Here is a 17,500-nt window from a genome sequence, read left to right as displayed (position 1 = left end):
CACTCTTTAAGCCTAACCCAGGACGGTATAAACCCCTCTTGGTCCAGGAACTGAGTTCAACCACCAGGTTTGGCCCCTAGTATACGGGGCTATTATCAGAATTTGGAATACTCCAGTTTACATGCTAAGTGAACAAGTAAAAATCCGATTCTCAGAACTCTTCAGCAGAGGAGTTTTGATCATTCTAACAAAAGATTCTGTTCTGCTACAATGAAAAGCTCTTTTCCACAACAATGTACGGAAAATTACAAACTCCATCTGTAATCACAGTATTTAGATACGTGACAGATTTAATCAGATTGAAATCAAATGACATTTGATTAGTGACATTTTTAATAGGAGTAAAGAATTTAATCGGAGTGAAATCTAATTGTTTGTTTGCATGTAACCGCACTCAGTGTGGACTGGGCAAGTCGTTTAGTCTAGTGGTCATAGAGGCATGACTGAGCCATGATAACAGCCTTTCTGGGTCACCTTGTATGGACTTCCTCAGAGACGCCAAGAGGGCGTCAAACAGCCTCTGGATCAGGTCATCGATGGCTGCCTTGACTGGTTCACAGTTGACGGTGACGCAGTCCACCTTCTCCATGCTGCGCAGTTACGACAGGAGAGCAATGCAAAGTCATTAGACAAGGGGTCAACATGGTACAGCACAGAGAGCATGCCTGGACACCTCATTAGAGAACCTTACACAGAAATCCCCAAAATCAATACAAACAGAGGCTGACAGGTTTACGGCAGATAAGTGTGTGAATGTATGTGTGTGTGTGTGTGTGTGTGTGTGTGTGTTTGCCATCAGGTGCGCGGAAGCCGATGTGCCTGTGTTTGATTTAAGGGTTATTGAGCTCTTGACGGGCGGGCCACTGTGACAGATGGTGTCTGTGAGACAGAGAGAGAGAGTTAGAGAGAGAGAGAGAGAGAGAGAGAGAGAAGCCGAGGGAGAAGCACTAAGGAGACGGGCCGCTCCTCCTCCCCCACGCCCACGGAGCCCTGACCCACAGTGTGAGGTGGAGGGGTGTGATTCCAGCGGCTAACAAGACAGCTGTCAGACCGTTACACTACAGCTGCTGCATCAATGGGCCACTACTGGGGAGGAGGATGACTCAGGAACAGGCAAGGCTGCCACTATAACTTACAGTAGGTCCAGAAAGTTAAGTTAGGTCTAGCGGAAGTGTAAATGTATACAATCTGGGCAAAACAACATTGCATGCTTTAGGTGACTTAGGTGCCATATGGACAACTCAAAACTTTGGGGTCCACTAGAGCCAGATTGAGAAACCCTGAATGAGCAGATAACTACAATACAATGTACCATTGCATGTACTATGTTTATTTAGATATATTTTGGCTTTACAAATCAGGTATAACAATTCACTCAGATGAGTATTTCATCACAATGTGAAGCATTGCATGTATTATATTACTGTGTGTGAAATGGACTATTAGCATCGCTATACACACTGAGATCATTATGGAAGTCTATTCCACACATGAACACGGTTGCGCGACTACCTTGGCAAGCGCTCTGACTCTTTGCCTTTGGCCTTGAGGGCTTTGAAGTTTCTCTCCCAGTCCTGGACATTGTGGAGGTGCTTTACCACCAGGGCTTCCATATCTACCTGACCCAACACCACCCAGTCCTGCAGACAAAACACACACACACACACACACACACACACACACACACACACACACACACACACACACACACACACACACACACACATATATGTTAACATATAGCACTGAGGGAGCTCCCAGCTTGGCATCAGGCTGCCAGTTCCTCCCCCTTAGAGAAGGTAGAGCCATTGGGTTTTGTTTCGTTGAACCACACTGTTTCCTGTTTCTGCTCCTGAGCAGACCATGGAGTTGACACATGGAGTTGACACTTTATTCATCAGTCGGTACCTTATCTGCCCAGAAGCAGAAGCTGTGGTCAAGCGGACCCTGATACTGCGTGGGAGACAGAAAGCAGAAGTGTTATATGCGCGGGGTCACGAGCGGGGGCCTCCCCCTGACGAAAAGAAAGTGAGACCCATGCGTCACACAATCAGCTCGCTGACTGCCTGCAGCCAAAGAGGGAACTCTGCTTGAGGGAGTTTCAGGCACACTCATCAGTCGCTGACTAACAACACATAGGTCAGGTCACTGAAACCATAACTTTGCCATTGGCCGTGTTTTTTGTCCCAAGTGGATGCAGTGCTGCCCAATTTCCAGCAGAGTGTAGGCAATAGTAAGGGATCAGACACATCATCACATCCTCTGCATCACAGCTGGCTGCAGAACTGATACCATAATAACTGTAATTTACTCAGTTTCCATTATTGGCAATGATACCAAAGATTATGGACCACTGCTAACTATTGGCAATACTACAAAATAAATTGGTAAAAAGGGGATACAACACAAACTGAGTATACATTGTCAGACAGGAAACCGGTTAATACTACTTAATGCTAGTTAGCCTTAGCACATATAATAACATTTACAAGAATTCAGACTGTATACATTTTCTGCAGGGGTGAGTGTGCTGCATGAGATAAGGAGACTGACCCTGAACTTGTCCTGCACTTGGAGCAGGCGGCTGAAGAGGTCCTCGGCCTTGTCAAAGATGGTGAGGAAGCCGCTGGCGTTGCGGTCGATCATGACGCCGAAGATGGGCTCCTCGCCAACCTCACTCACACCCTTGAACTGGTTGGGGATGGAGATGAAGCGCTTCATCTCACGGAAGTACTTCGCCCGCACCTCCTCAAACGGGGGTCTGAACTGAAGCCGGCCCTGTCTGACCCACACACAGGCACAAGGGGACGCCAGTTAGGTTAGGACTGGACAATGAGTGCTAAAACATCTTAGGCCAGATAGCTACAACACCCCACTAATGTGTTGTGACGTGTGCTATGCCACTTGCATTGTCAAACACAATTTTTGCTAAGAATGAACTAAGAAATATCTCCATATATGAACTATAGAAATGAAACACTGAAAAAATCTATTGAAGAAGGTTGTATGTATCTCTTATCTTTGTTTTGCTGTGCACAACCATGGAATTAAAATATATGGAGATATATCACACTGTCGTACACTGTAAGAAATTACATAATAGTTCTCACTTGAAGGTGAGGTCAATGCAGATCTCGGGCAGGTTCTTGTTGAGGGCCTCCAGGCCCACCTGGTACTGGTGTTCCAAGGCCTTGTAGAGCTGGTGATTCCAGTGCTGACGCCAGGCCTTCATATCACCTGACCTGAAGCCCTGAGGGAGACACAGGAGGAACCACCGACCCTCAGCATCAACTGAACATGGGCACTTTATCCCACTTTGGACTTGAGAGCCTGAACATAAGCAACTGGAGCCAGACATGGGAGCAAGATGTGCAGCAGCCTGACCAGAGGTTTGGTCTCTGTCATGTGTTCTATACTCTATTCCTCTGAGCAACATGGGTTTGGTTAAGGCCATAACTATCCAGCAGGCTTTTGTGAAAAGCAAAGGCTTTGGACCAGAATGATTTGCCAATTGGTTTGTTCTGAACAGAAACAGTATTTTAACATTTACGGTTTTGGTTCTCACCCTAAAATTGACGTTCCCGAAAAAAATATTGTTTCCTGAACCGGTTAATAACGTTGTCAGCTGTCGGACAAAAATATATGTATGCTTTCAAACTGGCTATTAATAGTCACAATATTGTCTTTTAGACTCTATCCTACAGCAAACATAATAAAACACTAGGCCTGCTTTATACAAGCTGCACCAGTGTCTTCCTATATCCTTTAGCCTGAATAATTTTCTGGTCAAACCAAAAATGCTGTCATATACAGTATATTTTTGGTGGGTACTGTAATATTGGATTTTTGGATGCCTTCCCATTGTCTAAATGCCAAAATGAGGACTATTACGTTTTTCCAAATAAATTAAAGCTGTAGCCTTAACGTTAATGCTAGTTTTTTCCAACAATGTTCGTCACGGCCTAGTAAAAAGAGAAAACAGGTGAAATTAAAGGAGAATTCCGGTGTGATATTGACCTAAAGTGTATTGAAACATGATTCCGAGTGTGAACGTATGTCTCATAGTCCATCTCGGCTTGTCCCCTGCACTCCAAAATCTGGCTAGTTAGCCGATGCTACCAACAGCTTTTTCAATAGTGGTGCTTGACATCCGGGCTAGCCATGCAAATAAATCACTGTTTTACACCCATTTACGAGGCTCAATGTATCTCCACACTTCATTGGTAGACTTCGAGGGCCCTGACATTTAAAGCGAGACACTGAGAACTTTTGAAAAGCACTGGTAGTTTACTTACAAGGCGATTTATACAGACAGTATCTTCACGAAGTTTAGCGTTTGCAGCCATCTTGAATTTAGTCACGATAAATTCGAAAGCAGCGAGTAAGTAGCAGCAACTGGAATCCATGCATTTCCACTGAATTATTTTTTTTGAATCTGATCCCTTATCATAGCTGTTCATTCTTACCTCTGTTCGAATTTATCGTGACTAAATTCAAGATGGCTGCAAACGCTAAACTTCATGAAGATACTGTCTGTATAAATCGCCTTGTAAGTAAACTACCAGTGCTTTTTCAAAGTTCTCAATGTCTCGTTTTAAATGTCAGGGCCCTCGGAAGTCTACCAATGAAGTGTGGAGATACATTGAGCCTCGTAAATGGGTGTAAAACAGTGATTTATTTGCATGGCTTCCGATGCCGAAGCACCACTATTGAAAAGCTGTTGGTAGCATCGGCTAACTAGCGCCAGATTTTGGAGTGCAGGGGAGAAGCCGAGATGGGCTATAAGACATACGTTCACACTTGGTATCATGTTTCAATACACTTTAGGTCAATATCACACCGGAATTCTCCTTTAAGATTGAGATTGAGATTTGGAGACTTAATAGCCTGCTAGTGGCAAGCTCTGTCTGTCTGCACTCTCCATGCATTCATTGAATGACAGGAGGTGACCCTCACCATTTCATTGAAGACACAAACCTTGCCAGGAACAAAAAAAGAACCGGTATTAAAGTTACCACTATACCACTATTTTTAAAAATCGTTTCTGTTCCGGAACATAAAATCGTAAAGTTTCTAGTTTCGTTTTTGTTCCTAGCAAAGTGGCAAAAGTTTCTGGTTTTCGTTTTCGTTCCATAAGCTGGTTCAAAGCCTTGGTAAGAAGTCATGTGCAGGGACTAGTGATTGACTAAATCATCCCTATGGAGAAACTCAAAACAGCTTCTCTGCCCCTGCTCCAGCCAGACCTGTGACTCCAGAGTGGCAAATCCAGTCCTCAGCTCCTGTAGTCCGTCCTTCCAGCGCTGCTGAAGCCTCAGCAGGTCCACATTCATCAGGGTCACCACCTAACAGAGAAGAGAAAAGTCACCACATGATTAATTTAGAGACTGTCAAAACGCTATTTTTTCAAAATGTTTGTCAAAACGCTATCAAAACATGTAGCTAAGTATTGTAGGATGGAAATCTTTTTTGTTGATTTAGTAATGTAAGTTTCATGTATATTTCAACAAAATAGAGCAATTTCATGTTCTCTACTAAAAATAGAACAACATTTCCAACTGAAAGTGGTGATAAAGAATTACGGTAGCAAATGTTAGTTTGGGCCCCTTGGGAGTTGTAGGTTCAATTCCTGGCTGCCAGACCCCATTGTGACCTTTAGAAAGGCACTCAACCTTACTGTAAGTTGCTCTGGGGAGACTGATCCTAGTAATAATTGACGTAAGTAGTTGCTTTGGATATTAGTGTCAGGTAAATGATTAAGTAAGTAAGCAAGAACCTTCTCTGTGAAATCGGTGTGCCACTTCCTGAGCCTGCGGTTTTCCGTAGAGAGCCGTTCGGCTGCCGACTGCAGCTTCCCAATATACACTTCCAGCTCCTTGGGATTGTCCCAGGTGATCTGAAGCTTCCCTGCAGATTCCCGTGAATTGGATCTCGGATTTTGCTATTGTGGTTAAAAAAAAAAAGGAGGAGGAACAAAAGGCCTCACAAGTGTGAACATGCACTAGAACTAAACACAAGAACCTCTGCACAAAAAAAACAACTAATACTACTGTATCAAATCTTCTTCCATCTTCATCAAATTAACAACTGAAATGTTGTGACATTGTTTTGCATGTCACCCAAACGTGGTGGGCCTCACTTTGATGACTTGCTCAAAGGCAAGGGCGTAGCTGAGCATCATGGGCTTCTGGGAGGGGATCATCTGCTGGTCAATGGTGTTATAGAAATGAGCCACCTGGACACACATGCAGACTATTAGACCATCAACATTACGTTTCAACCATCAAATCACATCATGTCTGCAGGCATCTTTGCCTAAAAGAAATCAGCCACTGAGGTAGTATACAATCCAAACACTGGGTTGTCATTGACAATGTATAGTAACACTGATGTCTAGTAACACTGACAAGAAACTTCCATGAATGACTCATCATACATATGGTTTGACTAGCAAGTAAAAAGTACAGTCAAGAACACTTTTTAATGAATGATTCGTAACATAGTCATTTCAGCATTTCACTTTCATTCACAGGTAAAGATACATGCCTTTGTATGTGTGACTTGTGGCATAATATTTGAGGCTTGCTGCTATTTTGACATTTCCTAGTTCCTCGTTTCTGTCTCTGTTTATGTCAAGGTGCACCTGGTCTCTAGGTCTGAACATTACACTACAACTCTTAAACATGTGTGGTAATGCCATTCAGCCCAGAGCAGAAAGTAGATGTGAATGAATGAAATGAAATGAAATGAAATGAAATGGAAAGCATACTATAAAAATCTACAAGTTCATTACTCCAATGAAAAAATGTGTTTTGCCCAGACAGACACTGAGTGGATGAAATAAGCATGTGTTTGTATGAAAATGATAAAATAATAAATAAAATAAAAAATTCTTTCTGAGAATGGACCTTTTTGGTGTCACTTCAATGGACATTTGAACATCCAGAAATAAATGCATGTGATTGGTTACATAATTACAAGATATATTCTTTAAAAAATAGCACTTGAGTCTATTTTTTCAGAAGCGATAAAAACAATAAGCTTATTCTACAGGATGTTAGTGTTTATGTGTTTCTCTGCCTTCAAGGGGAGAAAAAACTCTGTATGACTTGCCTGTTTGAGAATGATGGCCTGTCTGTAGAACTTGTCTGCGGTGTTGGCGGCCTGCAGGATCTTGGCTGGGATTGGGAAGCCCAGAGCGGACAGCTGCCGGACCTCTCGCAGCAGCGTAACCAGCCGGTCCGAGTACTGGATCTTCAGCTTCCCATCCAGGTGGTCCAGCTCCATCACACGGTTACTGGCCTGCAGGCTGCACACACACACACTAATTAATAAGTAACTCGTGGGAATAATACAGGCAAAATATCACTTGCAATCTTTTTGTTGTTGTCAGTTGTTGGGGCACAATCTGTCACCATTTGTCACACAGTTGACAAATTGTATGTGGCAAGGTTGGTCACCCGCCCAGGGATGTCAAATTCAGCTCAGATTAGCATCAACAGATGAGGCTCAGACTGTATCCCAGAGCAACAGTCAACAGGTTAGTTGCCTGCCAGAAGAATCAGGTAATTTGTGCTTATTCAGTGTTTGCTACTGGCTTGTGGAAAATGGATAGCATATTCATAAATAATAAAACAAACGTTTCTGAACATTTCTGAACATTCAGAAAAAAATCTAAATAGATTATTTTTTGATTACCTAGAACCTAACCAAATCAACATATAAACATGTTAACACAAACAAAATAACTGGATCATATCTTTAAAAGACAATGCAAGACAAAAGCAATTAGGCCTATATTTACTCATTTGATTACCTAATTCCAGACTTTGGGTCAGAGAGACTGGACAGGATGTCTCTGGACCAGTCCTCAAACTGGTCCTGCTCATAAGTCCGCAGCTGCTCCTGCAGGTCATCGGAGAAGCGGACGAAGGAGCGGTACCCTGACAGGTCCGAGAGAAGGGCCTCTGAGATCTTAATGCAGTCCTCCACCTGAACCAGAACCACAGCCAGAAAGTCAGCCATCACTACAAGCATTGCCCTCAGCCATACATACATATTTAAAGATTCACATAATTTGTGAAGAACACCCATCACTGAAATGATCATTAAATTTTTCACATCAGATCAAATCATGCTGCTGTTGTAAACTGTTCCATGTAGTACCTCCATCACTGATAGATTCTTACAGCAGCTTAGAGTAGCATGAGGGGCCAGTTGAGAGTGACTGATGATCATTTGCCATTTATCTGACGTCCACTTTTATTTCAGTTATATCCACTTTTATTTCAGTTCTTGTGGATCTGACCTCCCCACAACTACCTAGGCAGCAGTAGTGGCCATTTCTATGCATTTTGACCATTTCAAAAGCACTTGTGGAAGTATCACCATCACTGAGTGAACGCACCTTGAGCACAAGCTGCCGGACCCACACTATGTTGTTCACGACTTCCGGAAGGTTCCTTCCTGCCAGAGGGCCTGACTTCTCCCCTGGGGCACCATGACAACGGCTCTCAAAGTCAGTGCGCAAGCCTGAGGGAAGCCACAGCAGTTCACTACTCATATCCCGAAAGGCTCTCGCCTAGTAGAGCATTATTTTGTATAGAACCACTGTACCAGATTATCACTGTGCCTGGTACTCAGAAGGCCAATGTGGCATTGTAATGCATTGATTCGTGTATGATATTTATTTGAATGTAGTCTTTTACCACAGAATTGTATTGTAGTCTTTTACCACAGTACTGTGGGTTTTGTATTTTCTCAGTAGTGTTTTCTTGTTGCAATGCCCATATTACTGGATGCAGTTAATAAATACCAGTCATTGATAAAATACTCATTAGGAGAGTATAATCACCAAAAAAAAAAGAATCCCCACCTTTGACATAGTCCAGAAGTTTAGCCAGGAGGGTCTCTCTCTCGGACTGCAGCTCTTTACTGATGGCAGGCCTCTTGATGAGCTCTTTGTGTTTCTGGAAGGCCTGAAGCAGCTGAAACACCCACAAAACAAGTCATTAATACACAGTGTAACAAAATGTCCTCATTAAAGTCTCATTTAACTCAGCACAATTCACAAGCCAGTCATCTGACAAGGCATCTCTTTGTGTTCAAAGCATCTGATCTATGAACTCTCACCTGCATCTGTTACAGAATGCAAATAGTGCTTTACCTTGGCTTTGCATTTATTCTGTATACATTTATTTGTGTGTACTTCAGTGCGAGGAGGACGCTGAAAGCCTGAGGATACACTGCCTGTGCTATGAGAGAGTGTTGCACCTGTTGGGGACTGTCTTGCACATCGCCGAGGCAGGCCTTCAGTTTGCTGGCGATCTCGTGTTCAGCAGGGGTGATGGCCCTCTCAAACTGGGCAACAGCTGCTGTCCACAGGGGCTGCAGCACAGGAAACAAGTCACGTTTCACACTTCTTCATCACTGCATTGCATACTAAATGTGTTCTCGTTTTCACACAGGTTAAACAGGCACACAAGGTGACAAACCTCTGTGTAAGGGTTGTAGTGCAGTGGGTTGAGACCAGAGAAGGGTTCAAACACGCGGGAGGCAGATACAGCCTGCTGATTCCCCGCTGGCAAGAGGCGCAGAAGCTTCTCATGAACTGTTCGGATCATCACCACCTACAGGGTTTATATCAGATCATGGGTATGTTTATATCAGATCATGGGTATGTGACTAAGTGGCTTTTATAGCCCCTGAATGACAATTCACTAAGCCTAATAAATAAACAAATTATATGAACACGTAGCTCTCTCATATAAAAGGAGTATCTAACAAACACTGCTGTCTCTTTGCTCTACTGGACATATTTCTAATATATCTAATTACACACCAAACACGATAATTACACAGTGATTGACAGGTGCCACTCACTTCTTCGAGCCGATGAGCGAGACAGCTGAGGCTCTGGGGCCGGTGTTTGTCCCCCTTCCAGGGGTGGGGGGAGTAGCGCTTCCACACATGTCCAGTCAGGTGCTCACAGGTGCTGGCCCACTGCTCACACACAGCCATGCCTGCTCTCACACTCTCCCTCACGGACAGGAAGGGGTCCTCCCACAGCTTCAGAGAGCTCAGCTTCCTCTGGACGTACCTGCCCAGAGCGCCACCTACGAGAACACATAGAGACATCTACACACCACGCTACAGGTCCGGTGCATATGATCCAAAAGTAATTTTGTTTTAAAATATGAATTGCTTAAAAAACATAATACTGCTACTTTGGTGCTGTATAAATTGTGCACTGTCCCTTTAAGAACTGTTCACGTTTAGTTCTCAATGATCTTCTGCCAGCTCCGCTCCCTATGGCTAGTGCTGTAGGCCTACCTATGGCTGTGCCCTCTCACAGTTTATAAATGGTCAGTAGTGGGGACTACTGTTGCGTTCATGATTTCCTTTTAAAAGTTTCTTATCAGAAGGAGATATCAATACTCAACAATGACAAGCCAGCTGGAACCTGCCGCCCTCTCTCCCTCTCATAAGCGCTCACACGTTCCCAATTAAATGGAGTAGCATAACGTTCAAGTTAGATCTGCTGCAAAGGAGATAACAAAGAGTAGGCCTAGCATCTATGTAACATGATGTTTTGAGATTGCCACTGTAAATGTTCTCTAAGAAGAGTGAAAGCAGTTTGTAGTAAAGCTAACCAACGTCGTCTCTATCGCAGGAAAAAAAATAGCGAGCAGCCTGATAGCCAAATGAAATGCTTGGAGGGCCGGATTAAAGTGCTTTGGCGGGCCGGACTCAGCCCGCGGGCCGCAGTTTGTCCACCCCTGCCTTAGATGAACGTAGCTAAACCAACAATGACAACTTGGGTTAGGCACAACTAAATGTTTAGGGGTATGCAACTGCTACTGTGAGTGAATTGGGATACTACACACTTATCTAAGGTCCTGGTTATTCTTCAAAACCTCTGAGCAAGTCTAACAATTTCAAATAACCATGGCATCATTAACAGAATGATTTCCACATAGTGCAACAGTAATGTAGCACATGCTAATGCCAGTCACAAGGCCAGTGATATCACAGGTCAGAATGAAACTAAACTGCACCTATGACATCCATGAGCCTCTGCATGCGTGTCTCAGGGTAAGGCGCATGATCGCCCTGCTTCCAAACGTCATCCACTGTGTCTCGGGTCAAGTCCACCAGCTCCATTGCATCTGGTAGAGCCACGCTGTCAAGGTTATTGTAGTCCTGTCACCACAACAAAACAAAAACATTGCACAGAACAAGGAAGTATGTGGTTTGCCAGTAATACAGCTGAAGCCATTATAATATTACAGGTGAATATGCAAAAATGTACTGCATGGTGATGGACCAGAAATGCTTATACTGTAGGTTTATATACCTTTTCAATGGGTTTGAAGAGCTCTACGAAATTAGCTGCTCGATCACGGGCGCTTGCCCTCTCTGCTGACTGACCGACGTCAGCCCAGTATTGAAATTCATCTCCAGGGGTCAGGATACCTGTGGTGAAAAGCATAATGACAATATTTGAAACTAGCCAACCCATAAACAGACACCCAGCCAACCCAGCAACCAAGCAACCCAACAACAAACTGGAAGTGTCAGGAATTTTCCAACACCTACCCAGAACATCTTCCTCTTTTGCACTCTGTTTCCCAGAGTTCGATGGGTTCGACTGCCTGACCACAGAGCCCAAGCCTGACTCAAGGTCACTCAGGAGACTCTGAAGTTTGGGATCAAATGATTTGCTCCACTTCTCATCCTTCAAAGAGAGAGTGAAAGAGAGTTCAATGGAGAACAAGATCTTAAAATCTCTCAAAGCCTCCCTCATAGTCAGAGCTCAGAATGAATTTTGTCACTTGCTGATGTTAATTTATCATTATGTGGTGAATCACATTTTACCCTGTGCCGCACATACCTTGAGAAGTACTGGCGCAAACACCTGTCGCACTGCTTGGTACAGTGTGCTGATGGGGGATTCTAGCATGGAGGACACAAGCACATTTTGGTGCAGGTTTTCCTCTGTGATCACAGAAGGACGTAGCTTGAAGAATACCAGAACTTTCTCATTGCTGTCACCGGATTCAATCTACAATAAATCAAATAAACATCAGCACATATGACACACACACAACATCAGCCACATTCATATTATGCAAGGCCTCCAGAGAGGATTTTGTGTTCACGTACTTACCCTATTTGACAGTTGCAAGTCTTTTCCATTTTTGATTATTGCTAAAACAAACTCATTGCCATCATCTAAGAAATTGTCAAGCTCCCGACCGCCTGACAGAGCGGATGAGGGTTTCAATCCAAAGTAGTTCGCAGTTGTAGTGAGGATGAATCTTTTGCGAATGTCCTCTGAGTCGTGAGGCATCTTTCACACCTAATAACAACACAATAAACCAATAACAAAAACGTTATCCTTTCACTGCAAAAAATATGACTACTGACTGAAGTTAGGTTGTAACGTTAGCACCATACTTCAACATTTCTCTGAGGTTATCTACAGTATAAGCCATAACCAAAAGGCAGCTGTTATGAAGTACCGTAATTTGAATAACGTCACATTGGGTACAGCTAGAATTAACAAATAATTTGCTTATACATAAATAGTCGTTAATATGACAATGCCATAGCTAACAGGCGTTTAATAAATGTGAACGAGGCTTCTCAGCAAACACACAACTTATCAAATGATAAACTTGTAGGGTGACATTAGCTAGCTGGCTAAGCTAATGTTAGTTCGTTCACTACATTTTAGCTAAGCTTGTCTGCGATGTGAGTGTACTGGAACATGTTTTGCACCTTTCAGATAAACAGAAGCAACTAAATGGTTTGACTACATTATATTGTTTCACAGTATATCATCCTAATAAGTATCCGACTATGGCTACTAGCAAGCTAAACGTGAATTATCCCTTTAGCTAACTTGCTAAGTTAGCTTGCAAGTTGTCTCCAACGTTACTCACCATATAACGTTAATCGGAGATCTAGCAAAACTCAGGGCATCAACACTCTAGTGTGAGGTACAATGATGGTACGGAAAACACATTTTACGAAGAGGGGTTATATCGACAGAATAAAGTTAATGGAGGGATGAGCTCGCTTCTCTACAGGCTGCAGTGTTTGCTCTGAGATTGAAAAAAACATTGGCGAAGCTTACGTGGTTACCGTGGACACAACGTATGTTGCGTAGGGTAGGCTACGCTACGCCAGGAAAAAAACGTAGGCTACAGACAAGTCAAATTGCATGCGATGCACAGTGGCTTGTGTGGAATTGGACAATGTTTCTACAAACTGTGATGAATTGAAATAAGTAATAATGAACTGAAGAGATTCAATGCTTGAAAAAGGCGTACAAAACTGATATTGTTTTGAGACTTCAGAGTGACTAATTTCAAGGCCTATTTTAAACATAGCCTACTGATTAATGATTAGTGCTCTTGGTCATAGTCATACATGTCAACACTCCCGTTTTTCCCGGGTTCTCCCGTATTTCAAGGTCATCTCCCAGCACCCTCCCGTTTTGTTATTTCTCCCGGTAAACTCCTGTAATTTGCATGGTCATCAAACTTCATTTTAAATTCATTGATCCGTTCATTTTTTTTATTAGTCTGACATCTCCCAAGTTGCCAGATTGTGTATGAAATACACCCTAGCCTACACATACACGATACACATACACGATCACTTAGTTTCAATTTCAACCGTGTCATTTGAAACGTGTCACAGGCTAAAACCTGGCAACCCAAAACCCAAATAAGGTAGCGGGTGCCGACTGCTTCTGTTTTCATAGAAAATCAACAAAAAAGTCCAAATGTATGACTGTTAAAGCTAATTTATTGCATTAGCCATTGCAGACCATATGTCACAGTGTTATGATCACCTTTATGCTTATTTAGGTCCACTTGTTAAAACCAGTAAATATAGTTGATAAACTGCTTATTTCTTACATGTCTGAAGCATTTGGTCCAACAGTGATATTTCAAGTTGCTCTGTTAACTTTAATTGGGTGTGATCGCGGCACAAAAATCAAAATCCATAACTCGCAATTGTTGCGCGAAAAAATCAGTTCATTTTGCCATAGAGACGGGTTACACGTGACCCGCTCAGGTCATGTTTTTATTTTCATTTAATTGCATTTGCTATGACTATATAAATGGTACTCATGTTAACTTGAAAGAGAGGGACTGGAGATATGAATGACATGCGATTGAAGTCCATACGCTCAATTTTCACGAAGCAAACTTGAACAAACAGTTGCGGTTTAAAAAAAAAATCGCGATGCTTGAATTTTGCACCTTTTTATCTCTGGTCGTATTAAGTAGACCATTCATGTTTGGATGGCTGTAAGAATTACATGCTATGACACCATATCTTGAGAATAAAACATTGTTACATTTGTACCGCTGTTACAATTGTAGGCTACCAGTTCTCCCCTACGCATTATAGGCTACCCTACCCAGTAGGCCCTACTGTTAGCCTAACAAGCGTCAACCGCTGTGTTTTTTCTCTTGCAGTTGAGAAAATGCTTTTATAGATTTAAGCATTCTTCTTAGAGATTATGTTGAGAAATATAACTTAGACAGTAGGAAACAAGGTATGCCCTACGGACATTGTCAGCGTGAGAAGACGTGCTGAAGGTGGGCTGAGCTCAACGTTGCGCTCCAACACACATTGAGCCCAGCCCCGATCTGCAAGCTGCAGCCAGGGGCTTCTCGACTGCGCAGTCTGAGTCTGGCGTCATAAGCAAGCGGGCTAGTTGAATGGCCTACTCCAGAACTAGCTGTTGTGAAATTGTTGGGAATTTAATTGAATAACACATCACATAAACTGTTATTGAGTGTTGTTGATACACTGAACTTGTGCCCTCGGAACCAAATCTGACAGCAAGCAGCTTTGGAGTTTTGGAAGTAGGCTGCAGGCAGGCAGCTGATGGATATATAACTGGCATGCGTAAGGTAATGGTAAGGTAAAAGCAACGACCGAAATGCAGTGTTGAAACACGTGTATGAAACGTATTAAATATGCAAACACAGATCCAGTATAAACACTACCCCAAAAAAAAAAAAAAAAAATCTCATTTTTGGAAAGCTAAATGTTGACAGGTGGTCATAGGTAAAGGTAAAATATGTCAAATGCATAATTTGAACATTCAGATTTGTAATGAGAAAGACAAACAAATACATTTGTTCATTAATTTATTCAAATATATTCTTTTTTGTTTGTTCTTTGTTTTTTTGCATTGCCTTTTATGGGTAAACATCCATTTTTATGTTTATTTTCATATCGGAAACAGGCCAAACACAATCAGTTGCTGTGTCCGATCAAGCTCTGTCCGATCATGAATAATGAGCATTTTCAGGAGCACATGTGCACTGTGGGAAAATAGTTTTGATAACTCCTTGCTCAAAGAACAGCTGCAGCATTATGTATCTGGCATAGAGGAGGACTTGTGTATGAGGGATATGAGTTTGTGAGCTGTGTTTAACTGTGTTGAGTGCGTGTATGTGTGTGGTGTGTGTGTGTGTGTGTGTGTGTGTGTGTGTGTGTGTATGTGTGTGTGTGTGTGTGTGTGTGCGTGAAAAGTCAATAGTATACACACAACACACACACACACACACACACAAGCAGGCCAACTCTCAGGGGTACACACACATGCAAAACCTCAAAAGCATGACTGTGGATCTCACTGCGAGATCAAATCACAAATGGGCCATTACGAGATCAATTTGCTATTTGGCTTTTGAAGCTGATCTTGCTGCCGAGCAGCGCTGACCTGATCAGAGCAGAGAGCCCACAGTGAGCCAGCCTGCACCCAGGCATAAGCCAGGCAGAGCAGCATCGCCACAGCAGCACCCCCACAAGCAGACAGTCTCACGGACATGAAACAGATGAGCATTGCAGCAGGGAACCCATTCATTCCTCCGAGGGACTCTCTGCATTCCTCGTGGCAGGGGGAGCAGGGTTGCGGCTCTTCGCTCCGTCTCACAGAAATCAGGCCAAGAATTTGAATGGCAGCCGAGGGAAACAGGAACAGGGCCACAGGCTCCTGCGAGGTGGTCCGACATGGAGAGGTGTGTCTGCCTTGGGGTTTGTCCACACCAGCGGTCGAAGACTCGTTGACCTTACTCACACACGTAGTCTTCTCATCTCGTTCCCTTATCCCAACCCAACCCATTCCATTCCCATCGGTTTGAAAAAGACTCAAGGCCAGACATAGAGAATAGTTTTTACATGACCCTGTGCTTCTGAAATGAATCATACAAACATAGACACCAATGGGGCCATGTGTTGGTTCTGTTGAGCTGCTTGGGGGGGATCAGCAGTACGTTTTTCCCACAACCTCATCCTAAGTGCAAAAATGTCTCAGCTATTGCAGGGCGTTAAATGAGGTGTACAAGGAATGAAAAAATATGTATGCCATCAGTGAAATGAACTGGAAGCTTGTTTTATCAATACAGAGTTAACATGTCATCATTCTCTTCAAGCCAAAACATTCATCCATGACACAAAATTCCCATGTGGCTCCTCAGGATGACTAACATTATCAAAAGGCAGTGAGTCATTTCTGACAAATTACTTTAAGTGTGAAAGTTCAGTGGAACCGAAAGAATACAGTATGTTTGTGTAGTACATTGCCCTTAAAAAGAGGTCACAGTCAACAGTCAGACTTTTCCTTGTCGGTGGAATGATTTACCTAATGCTTTTCGTTCTAGCAACAGCTTTTGGATCTTCAAAAAGTGTATAAGGACTTTTGTTTGTTGTTTACCTTGTTCAGAGTCATGGTTTGTATATGTCTAATGTTATTGATATTATTCTGTTAATTCTATTGTCTATCAATAACTGTTTTTTAGGCCATAAGACTTTACTATTAACTTGTTTTAAAGTTAATGAACATTTATTGATGTAATTTTAAGTTGCTTTGAATAAAAGCGGTTGCTAAACAACCATAAACATAAACATATAAACATAGTTTCACTTGGCTCATTGTGCACATCAATAACTGTCATCATGTGAGCAAAATGCACCTTTCAGCATTCTGAACAAACTCTCAGGTTTAGAATAACCTACATGCTTGTTAGGGGCTTTTAAAAATAATTACACAGGCCATCATGGCTGCTGCCAAGAACCATGAAACACGCCTCTCGATCTCTATCCCCTATATGTTTTCGGAGTCGGCTCCAAAAAGTGCTCACAAGACTGTGGTGTGAGAGAGACAGCTTTACGTGACACATGGTAAATGTCGTAGAGTGCCATGATTTGAGCCAGCAGTGAAACCGAGCTCTCCCCTCGGCCCCTCAAAGCCCTTCTGATCAGCCGTCGGAGTGAAAGAAATTACCCCGAGTAGAGGAAAGTGAACATTTACCCATAAATCCTGGCGGCCCACCAGATAGGTCCTGATGAGACATAATGAGCGTATGTCAGTGGTCTACACAAACAGTCCGCTCAGATGTCAGATGGAAAGAGAGGACGAAAGTGAAATGGAAAGAGAGAGAGAGAAAGGGAGAGTGTGAGAGAGGGG

The 17,500-nt window shown here is 42.9% G+C and overlaps 1 protein-coding gene across 1 annotated transcript in view; it reads right to left on the bottom strand.

Annotated features, from left to right (window-relative positions):
* LOC125308140 (cytoplasmic dynein 2 heavy chain 1) overlaps window positions 1-13,106 on the bottom strand; it is a 196,416-nt gene extending 183,310 nt beyond the window's left edge. The window contains 20 exon segments of the mRNA XM_048264438.1: window positions 475-590; window positions 1,513-1,640; window positions 2,554-2,782; window positions 3,111-3,250; window positions 5,244-5,342; window positions 5,774-5,938; window positions 6,137-6,232; window positions 7,111-7,306; window positions 7,814-7,989; window positions 8,405-8,529; window positions 8,873-8,984; window positions 9,271-9,384; window positions 9,492-9,626; window positions 9,880-10,112; window positions 11,055-11,199; window positions 11,354-11,472; window positions 11,596-11,734; window positions 11,891-12,061; window positions 12,167-12,358; window positions 12,945-13,106. Coding sequence (XP_048120395.1) covers window positions 475-590; window positions 1,513-1,640; window positions 2,554-2,782; window positions 3,111-3,250; window positions 5,244-5,342; window positions 5,774-5,938; window positions 6,137-6,232; window positions 7,111-7,306; window positions 7,814-7,989; window positions 8,405-8,529; window positions 8,873-8,984; window positions 9,271-9,384; window positions 9,492-9,626; window positions 9,880-10,112; window positions 11,055-11,199; window positions 11,354-11,472; window positions 11,596-11,734; window positions 11,891-12,061; window positions 12,167-12,349 — 2,821 coding nt within the window. The 5' untranslated portion in view covers window positions 12,350-12,358; window positions 12,945-13,106.
* Between the last annotated feature and the right edge of the window lie 4,394 nt (window positions 13,107-17,500).

Source organism: Alosa alosa, chromosome 15, assembly GCF_017589495.1.
Source record: "Alosa alosa isolate M-15738 ecotype Scorff River chromosome 15, AALO_Geno_1.1, whole genome shotgun sequence".
Lineage (NCBI taxonomy): Eukaryota > Metazoa > Chordata > Actinopteri > Clupeiformes > Clupeidae > Alosa > Alosa alosa.
This window is presented reverse-complemented; position numbering and strand designations above follow the sequence as displayed.